The following is a 10000-nucleotide window of genomic DNA, read 5'->3' as shown; positions in this document are numbered from 1 at the left end:
TTTGACGGTCTGAGGAAACAAAATATCTCACTTGTTTTCCTAAAGTTTTTTATTTCATTGGTAAATAGGAGTCAGTAAACTGATAGACTTATTGATATAGCGAGCAGTCTGACGTATATTGCTTTACGTGTAGCAGTGCCCAGTGGCTAACCCTTTTAGGGTAATTTAAGACAATGTTTTTTTAAGACCGCATGCAAAGAAAAAACATAGCACTATCATGGCCATCTATAATACACGCCTGCACAGCCAATCTGATTGCGTAGATGTCATTTGGTCAGCGCTGAAAAAATATTTTTATATTGACTGAACTTGTGCAAATAGAAGCTTACTTTGAATGGTGCTAGTTATTTAGTTGAATTACATTTCTTTCTTGTTCTGTTCGGTTATCAGCAATGTTTTTGTTCCTTAATGATAGTAATTTGAAAATTTCAGTGATGTATAAGGTTGAAAACACGAGTTTTCTTCTTGAGGACAATTCAATGCGGACTCGAATATGTTATTATGTGTTTCTGACAAAGAAAGTGATAACGAATTTTGTCAATCGAGTGTCGAATGTTGATTAAATAATCCTCAATTTATGTAGATGGTGCAGTTATGATTAAATAAATAGACACTTCCACGGTTTTTATCAACTTTTGACATTTATGAGTTACGCAAAATCCGACAAGCGCCAAGATATAGCTGCTTAAAGAAACCATTGGAAGGGTCTATTTGTTTTAGTTTCCCTTCAGAATAGCCTGCCTGCAAATACAGTCACCTCTCCTTGCTCCCCGTCACTTGGGATGTGTGCAACCTCCCAGTGACGGGGTGCGAGGAGAGGAGAGGAGGCTGTATTTGCAGCCCGTTTTAAAGATTCCTGCTTTCAAAGATTCCCCATTTTAAAGATTCTCTGTTGCCCATTGCCCATTTCCCAATTCCCCGTTCCCTGTTTGAAAGATAGCCAATTTTGAAATGCAAATATAAAAAGTTACCATCAGCAAAAAACATTTTGGGAGATTTTTGCGACGCTGAATTTTGTTATTGTACTTTTGGCTGCACAAATAAATCGCAAAATTGAAAGTGACATCCAATTCAGCGGGCGCCGTGATGAAGTTACCGCAGTAGTGAGGCCCAGTGGTTAGGGCGCTTGCCTTGAGATCTGGAAATCCTGGGTTTAAGACCCGCTGTGATCACTCAATGAATTTGTTCCTGGTAGTCCCTGGTTCAACTTCCCAGCTGCACTTGTAAATAGCCACCTGGTTTCCCTCCGGCCGGTTGGGATTCTTAACAGTTGTTGTTGTTGTGTTCTGTTGTTTTGTTGATTGTTTCATTGGCCCTGAAAAGCTCCAATGGGGAGCGGTCAATTAAGTATGTCTGTATGTATGTGTATATGTTTAGTTGCAAAACAGTGAAGCATCTGTGCCCAAAGATGGCAAGATAACGGGTTTTTGTTTTTGTTAGATTTCTTTTTCTTTCAAGTGTTATAAAGTTTGACAAGAAATGAGAATTGAACACAAAGATCAGAATCGCCCAACTGTTGAGGTTGACCATGACGAGGTTATTTATCACCACTTTATTATTTATCAGCATCACAATTTTTTCCTGATTTTGGGGCTCATTCCTGGGTTGCCAGTATGGCAAACCCAGTCGGGATCTGCGTTTCATTTGTTTGTTTTATTCTTTTTTTTTTTTTCTGTGTCAGTAAGAGTCTTGCCTGTCACTCCCCTGCTAAGTGGTGTCTTTGTGCATAGAGCCTTCTGCACGTATTTTCTTAGGATAGAGAGGGTAGTGGAAAGGCGCAGATTTCTCTGGTGGACACAGCAGAATGATAAAATTAACCCGCAATGGCATCGAAAGTCATGTAACGCAAATAGTGTTTTAGTGGATCTTTGAACAAAATATACCCTTATGAAGCTCAATAATGGCAAGTGATTTGGATACTGAACAAGACAGGCGGTGGAATCTTAAAAGCGACAAGTAGTGGACTTTGACAACAATTTGTCGCCCGTCGAGCCGAAATCAAAGTGAGCTGCATTTCTAAGATTTTACCAAGTGTGCTGTTATGTAGAACACTGAAACCAAATGGAAAATTCTCTGCTAACTTATGGGTTCAACAAAGACAGACGATGAATCGATCTGTGATCAACTCTGCACAGTCTTCAGGTAAAAAAAAGTTGGAAATGTGACAGCCAAATTATTTGAAAGAAAGCTTGTCGTCTATTTTGTGCTTCATTATTCAAGGAAAAGGTTCTTCATGGAAACGGTTTGATCCTGAAATTTTAGTTTGTTGTAATATTGCGCATATTTGACACGATTGAGTTTTTTCCCTTCACGCACGTAATGAAATAGGAAGGGGTTTTTGCCTCTAATAGCAAATATGTTGTTTGTTTCAAAAAATTGTTCACTGGAAAAGGTGGCCTTTATGAATTCATCATGTTTTATAATATGCGAGCTTAACTGGATAGTTTTTATGGCAATAGTAAAGCATTTTCGTGTCAAAGATGAGGTTATCATTTTTCTGTTGTGCTAACTTAATTAAATATAAATATATTTTGGGCCTCATGAGTTTGTTATTCTCATTAACCAGCTATGGTGTCGAAAATCATTGCAACATGAATGGCGTTTTAGTGCATCTTATGTTGTTTGTTTCAATAAAATGTTTCGCTGGAAAAGGATTCTGTGATATATTTTCTGCCTTTGTGGATTATATCATGTTGTGTATTGAGTTTTCGAGCTTAGGTCTGTTGGAAGCGTGCTTGAGTTTCAACAAAATGAGCTCCAAAATCAGCAAAAAATTGTGACGCTGATGAATAATAAAGTAGCTGCTATTTCCAAAATGATGGAATTACCTGGTGATAAATAACCTCGTCTTGCAGAGTAAATTTTTGACTTTGCAGAAACAAACCTCACTCAGAGTTTGGGCGATTGTGATCTTTGTTTCGAACTCGCTCATTTATTGTCAAACTTTATAACACTTAACAGAAAAATAAACTTACCAAAACCCGGTATCTTGTCATCATTTGACACAGATGCTTCACAGTTTGGCGAGTAAACATGCCGCGGTAACTTAATTACAGCGCCCGCTGAATTCCGGCGAAGTCACTTTCGATTTTGTGATTTATTTGTGCAACGTAAAGTACAATAATATAATTGAACGCAGAAAAAATCTTCCAAAATGTTTGTCGTTGATCGTAACTTTTTATACTCTATATTCACGGTTAAAAATTAACGTTGTTTTCATGTCGTAAATATGTTATTCTCGAGCGACCGTGCTGGAAAATTCCTTCTACTCTTTCTAAAAACTGTGTATCAAGATTTGTTTTTGCATAAAGCAAGCTAACAAAATCTGAACCTTACTCAGTTTGCATTTGTTAGCGTTAATAGTATTTTCGGTCCAATGCTTCCGTTTTACGAAGGGGTATGGTCACCCATCCAGATACAAACCTGCCCGGACAGGGTTTAACTTTAGTAAATTTTAGTATTACAAAGCTGCTCAGAGGGCACGCTTCAACTTGTGGTGAAAGTAGTTGTGAGGGAGCTTGAAAATTATCAACATGTCAACCCAGAAGCCAATGTTTATCACTTCCCATTTATTTTCTTCAATCTTTCTGGGTTCAGTACTTTGCTATAACCACATGTCTTCTCAGGCTATCTACCCAAGACTTCTACCATGGCACTAAGTATACAATGATAGACAATACCATAACAATATATCGTGCACTGTTAGGACAACTTTAATCTCCTGGAAGACAACACACAGCTCAGTTGACATTTTACATGGAATAAATCGCTGTGTTATGTCACTAAGCATAGCGTGTTTATTTTTTCTAAAGAGGACAGGAATTTCTTCTTTCTGACAAATGATTAATTAAAAGGCCGGTAGCCAGGTTTTTCACCTCAGAAAAGGATCTGTTTGAGATACAGCCCTTTGACAGACACCCTCTACTGTTCTTACTGTTAGTTATTCATCACCCATGATCGTTCTTTCCGTACTTGTGATTGCACCAATATTTCTAAACTAGTGAAGAAGCCATGTCTGCGAAAAAAGTGTTTAGGACAACTTTAATCTCCTGGAAGACAACACACAGCTCAGTTGACATTTTACATGGAATAAATCGCTGTGTTACGTCACTAAGCATAGCGTGTTTATTTTTTCTAAAGAGGACAGGAATTTCTTCTTTCTGACAAATGATTAATTAAAAGGCCGGTAGCCAGGTTTTTAACCTCAGAAAAGGATCTGTTTGAGATACAGCCCTTTGACAGACACCCTCTACTGTTCTTACTGTTAGTTATTCATCACCCATGATCGTTCTTTCCGTACTTGTGATTGCACCAATATTTCTAAACTAGTGAAGAAGCCATGTCTGCGAAAAAAGTGGTCATCACACCGCAGTAGCTTGCGGGGAAGCGTTTCTGCACACACAGCATGGTGGTGCACATAACATCTGTCAACAGCTTCACCCTCAATGAGCGGGACAAGTTAGAAGGATAGAATTATTCTCAACAGAGGTCCTAGTTATGATGAGGAAGCAAAACATAGCTATTAGAGGTCACCAAGACGAAGATAGCAATTTTACGGATATGCTGTCTCTTCCTCAGGGATGTTTTACAATACAACACAAGGGACCTGTATACTGTACCTACACAAGAAAGTAAAAAATATTTTTACATTACGTAAAACAACACCTACAAGAGCGGATTTGCATGTAGGAAACAGGCGGAAAGGTGTGCAAGGAGTGACATATTTTGTGCCAATTTTTGGGCCCACAAAATTATAATGCCACGAGGTGTGCGTTAGTCACACGAAACACGTATAATAAAATAAATCGTTTTACAACTCTTAGACGTGCTGCAGACGTGCAGACTGCAGACTAGTTCAATCTTAAAAATTAAAAAACAAATTAAAAATCTTTAAGAAAACGGCAGGAAGGCTACAACATCGCAACAATGTCCCAGCGGATACCCCATCAAAAGGTCAATGTATTTGCCATTTCTAGATCACCTTGTTACAGAGATCAATGAAACACTCGTGGTGCCACTACCAGGCTTCCAGGCTCAGCTCCTTATCCCCTTGCATCAGCTACAAGAATTTTGTGGATCATGTTCATTTGACCGCTCATAGATTACTGTTCTTGCTTATAGGAAAGCTTGGCCAGTTGACGGAGGAAAAATTGAAGTCGATCCATGCGCACTACAGTGCTGACATGGCCATCGATTTGGAAGAGTTCAATCTTGAAGTGCACAGATGGAGGCACCGCTGGTGTATCACAGAGCCAACCGATCCTCTCCCACAGACGTTGGTAGTTCGATGAAAAAGTTAAAGACGCCACTACGAAACATGATGACCGACGATTGCCTTTCATCGTTAGCAATATTGCACATCCACAAGGAAAAAGAAATCAATGTTGAGAGTGTGCTCGACCAGTTTGCACAACCAAAACTATGTTTTGTTTGCCCCAAGTTTGCTCAAAATAAGGGCAAGACACGTTGTTCTTTGCTTGTATTCACACAACTATTTCAAACAAGAAATAAAGAATGCAGTATTTTTCGCTACGTTTACTTAGGTTTCTAGATCATATGTACTTGTGTGTACTTGAAAAAAATGACCATGCTACGCGCCTGAGAACGTCTGGTGCATTTCAAATGCACCAAACGTCTATTCTTTATCTGCCACTTCAAATTTTTTGGGGCAGAAACTGACGGTTCATTTCGGTGGAGTTCTGTTCGGAAACAATATCAGCTCAAAATTGCATAAAACTCAGAATCCGATCCGTTTTACTTTAGTAAATTGGCAAAATAGTACGTCCATAAAAGTGCAACATAGGGTCAGCGTAGCATTTTTAAGGCCAATGAAAGCTTGACATCAAACGTTTTGCAACTTTTATTTAAGGCATCCCAAGGTGTAAATCTGTATTATCTTACAAAATTACATGTGTGCGTTTGGGAGACAAACAACAACAAAAATGGGGTTTATTATCAGCTTTGATAAGGTATCACAAATTATCCACCGCCGCACTTAGATTATGACCCTCACCGCTCCTCAGTCTCTTTACCTAACCTTTAATTACTCTGTTAATAAACCAAACAAACTTTTAGAGGCCCTGGTCAGAGTTTTTCTCTTTCCTTGTTTGGGCCCATTTCCATTAGTAGGGCTAACGCTCACATGGTCTATATGTGTAGAAATAGCACTTCACATCACCCTCTAATAGTTAATTCTGTTAATAGCGCTTAACAATAATAATGATAATAATAATAATAATAATAATAATAATAATAATAATATAACAATTTATATAGCCCATATTTACATATGCTGATCAATAGCGCTTTACAATCCTTACTTCTTAAAAAAATAAGTCTTAATTCGAGATTTAAAACTGTCAAGTAATGTTGCTTGGCAAAGCTCTACAGGTAGGCCATTCCAGGAGTCTCAGAGATGGGATCTGGATCCCAATGTTGGAAGCATCTTTCCCTTGGGATGGTCCAATTAGAGTCTAGCAGTAGACCTAAGAGTACATGATGAATTCGATTTTATACTAATGAGATCACTAAGATAAGTCGATGCAAGGTCATAAATACATTTAAAAGCCAAACAATAAACCATTACAACAGTCAAGACGGCTGGTCATAAAACAATGCACCAAAGTTGTTAAAGAATCCTTCGATAGGTATTTTTTAATACGTCTCAAGTTATGTAAATGGTAAAATGCCACATTACAAGCCTTGTTTAAATGATCAGTCAACCACGATCCAAGGTTTTTAACACATGATCTTGGACTGATACGATTATTGCCCTCAATAATGCAACACCAATCTAATTTATCAAGCTGTTGTCGTGTGCGGACTAACAAAAAACTCAGTTTTATCATTGATCATCAACCAATCTTGAATCATCCATTTCCTCACCAAGTCAATGCATTTTTCCATAGCTTGAAGAGCACCAGCTTGAGCAGTGCTGTCGAGTAGTTTGAAACTCAGATACAGCTGCATATCATCCACAAAACAATGAGCATCAGGAAGGTAATGTTCCACGACTTTATACGGCATAGACGCATATATTAAGAGTGCCAGAAGCCCTACAGACGAGCCTTGACGTACTCTGCATTCCAAGTCAAAAGGACCCCATGTAAAGAAATGCGCTGACTTCTAGAAGACAAGTACGATCTAAACTACTTCAGAGCAGTTCCACGTATGCCAACCTCATCAGATAGCCTCTCTAAAAGTATTTGATAATCAACAGTGTCAAAGGCAGCACTCAAATCCAATAAAATTATCAAAGTGATGTGTTGAGAGTTCATCTTTAAAAAAATTTCATTCATCACCTTGATACAATGTAAGTGCAGTTTCAGTGCTATGGAATTGTTGAAACAAACGTTCGTTTTTACTTCCCACCAGTGCAACAACCCCTTTTAAAACTAACCCCCTGAAAATTTGAGTATTTTTGCTTAAATGCTGGGGTGGATCGAGGATTTCACGAAGGGGGGTTTGGATAAACGCCTGCCAAAGGCAGTAGCCCCTAGAGGGGGTCCAGGGGCATGCTCCCCCGGAAAATTTTTAATTTTAGGGCTTCTGAAATGCGATTTCCAGCGTTTTCAGGGGCAATTTGAAGTGGTTTAATTGCTCTAAAGTCACCTCCATTTTTGTGCTAACCACAGTAGTTTAAAGGATGGATTTTCTTAACACTGACAATAATCAAGACGGACAAACATTTTAAATTCATTCAAATTAAAAATTCATGATTCCTCAATAATGGGATCAGCCAGCAATATTGTCCGGCGTTGCTGTTCTGCAAATTTCTGGACAACAGCATCATAATCCACGGGTTTCTTGTGGTGAATATTCATGAGCACCAAGCCAGACAATCTTTCTGTCGTGGTGGTGGTCGGCAGGTAGCCTTTAACCAGCTTTAAGGTGCTCGTTGTCAGATGAAGTCACTGGAATAGTGCATGCAATGCGCAGCAAACAGTGGATGTTGGGGAAAATGTCTGCATCACAGGCCTAAGATAACAAAAAAAGAAAAAGTTCAGTTTAATTTGAAAGGCGAACATGTACCTCTAATGCATGTTGAAGTGCATCTGGTTGGGTTCTCTCTGAGTGCCACTTTCTCGTCCATCGATGGTACTCGACATCCAGAGTTTGAGGGTTTGGCAGGTACGAGCTGTACATCTCTGAAACCGCATCAATGTTTGCATCTGTGTGTGACATGGTGATGCTTGGAACTAGACCAAGTAACTGCACAGACGTCTTCTGAGTATTACCAAATGTAAAACAATTCAAAATATAACCACTGATCAGAATTTGCGTATTTGTACTCTGTTGTACTTTGTGTAGTGTGACTGTTATAACTGGAGAAGAGTAAAAGAACAGCTATGTAATCTGATCACTTTAAAGGGAAACCCGTCCTGAAGGTCGTCTTATTTTGCAAACAACGTACATGTATCATGAGGACCTGATTAAAACATATTACCTTGAAGACATCTCTCGTGTGATATGGTCAAGAAAAGGAAAAAACAGATTGCGATGGTAATATTCCTCAGGAGTGTCATGGGGTGCATTTGCCCGGTGTTGCTGTCTTGAGGCTGTTCTTGGAACGCTGGGCTTGGTACCTAGGTCTGAACTGAGCTCCACAGCATTAGAGTACCATCTTTTGAACACAGCTTCAGCCTCGTCCCTCTTTTCGTTCAACTCTTTCTCCGTCCCTGATATCATACAGTATGCCTTCACAATGTCATTGGACTTCTTTTACAGTTTAATGCCAATCGGCTTAATGACTGCCAAAGTTTTCATGGTGACTATTAACGCGATGAGAATCTGGAAAGAACAACATGTGTGGTAGAAGCCATTTGCCCTCTGGAGAGTCTCTCTGTCCCAGTTCCAAGGGGTTTCGGTACTGTGTGGTTTGTGCTGCTGTTCGTCCAAAATAACCTTAAAGGTTTTAACAATCGACGGAAGTAACAGCACGAACGTTTCGTATGTTCCTCATGATGTTCAAGCCAACGAGTACGGCAGAGGTTGCAGATCTTAGTTCTCTGCGAATCCGCCTGATCAACACTGATTACTTTCTCCAAGCACCTCTGCCGCTTTAGAGAATAATTGAAGAATTGTGAAATCTCTGTTATAGTGCCAGCCATGTTGCGAACTGATGGTAAGCTACATGCTTTTACTATAACGAGATTCAATACATGGGAAATGCAGTGCACATACAGGGCCTTGGGGTTTTTCTGTGCTATTAAGCCCTACACTCCCCGCGCTTGTGCAAACATATTCGAACCACCATCGTAGCCTTGGCCTTGGCAGTTTGAAATGTCCATACCCCACTGCTCAAACTTCTCCAAGATCAACGAAGAAATCACTTGACCAGTTATGCAATCGGTTCATCGAAAGTCTACAAACTCTTCGCAGATCATGCACTCTTTGTTGACAAACCGTAAAACCAAAGGCAACTGTTCGGGATTAGCAATGTCAGTGACCTCATCGCAAAAAATTGAGAAGTACTTTGCTTCTTTGATTTCTTGAATTATTGAGTCCCTTATGTGGTCTCCGATCAGCATTATGAGTTGATTCTGTATTGTTTTACTAGAATATTGTGTATTCGCGCTGCAGGTCGCTAGGTGGTTCTTCAAAACTTCATTTCCTTTGTCAACACGTAATTCCAGAAAAGCTAGAAAGTTGCTCTTGTTTCCATTTTGATCGGCAGTGCTGTCATCTCTATGGCCTCTCACCGCAATGCACCGCAAAAATGGACGCAATTTGCAACACTTTTCACAATTTCTCTGTTTCTCTTAATCATGCTCCTGCATTTGCTCTCAATTTGAACTTGGATGTTTTTTTGCGGATTCCGACTTGTCGTGAGAAAATTATCGTATGCAACCATGGCATCGATGTGGTAACAATGTTTCTCATGTTTGCCACACACTTTGCTTACTTTTGCCCACTGATTAAACGGAGTGGTTACTAAGGTACCTAAGCTTTCGCGTATGGCAAATAAAACGCATGGGAGACAGAAACCACTGGCACATTC

General features: G+C 39.5%; 1 protein-coding gene across 1 annotated transcript in view; it reads right to left on the bottom strand.

Moving 5' to 3' along the window:
* The window catches only part of LOC137968698 (uncharacterized), a 12611-nt gene extending 3923 nt beyond the window's left edge, over positions 1-8688 (bottom strand). Inside the window, exons 1-3 of the mRNA XM_068815212.1 lie at positions 8586-8688; positions 8032-8324; positions 7881-7977 (exon numbers count right to left, since the gene is read on the bottom strand). Coding sequence (XP_068671313.1) covers positions 7881-7977; positions 8032-8324; positions 8586-8688 — 493 coding nt within the window. The remainder of the gene's footprint in view (positions 1-7880; positions 7978-8031; positions 8325-8585) is intronic.
* Between the last annotated feature and the right edge of the window lie 1312 nt (positions 8689-10000).

This window comes from Montipora foliosa, chromosome 8 (assembly GCF_036669935.1).
Source record: "Montipora foliosa isolate CH-2021 chromosome 8, ASM3666993v2, whole genome shotgun sequence".
Lineage (NCBI taxonomy): Eukaryota > Metazoa > Cnidaria > Anthozoa > Scleractinia > Acroporidae > Montipora > Montipora foliosa.
This window is presented reverse-complemented; position numbering and strand designations above follow the sequence as displayed.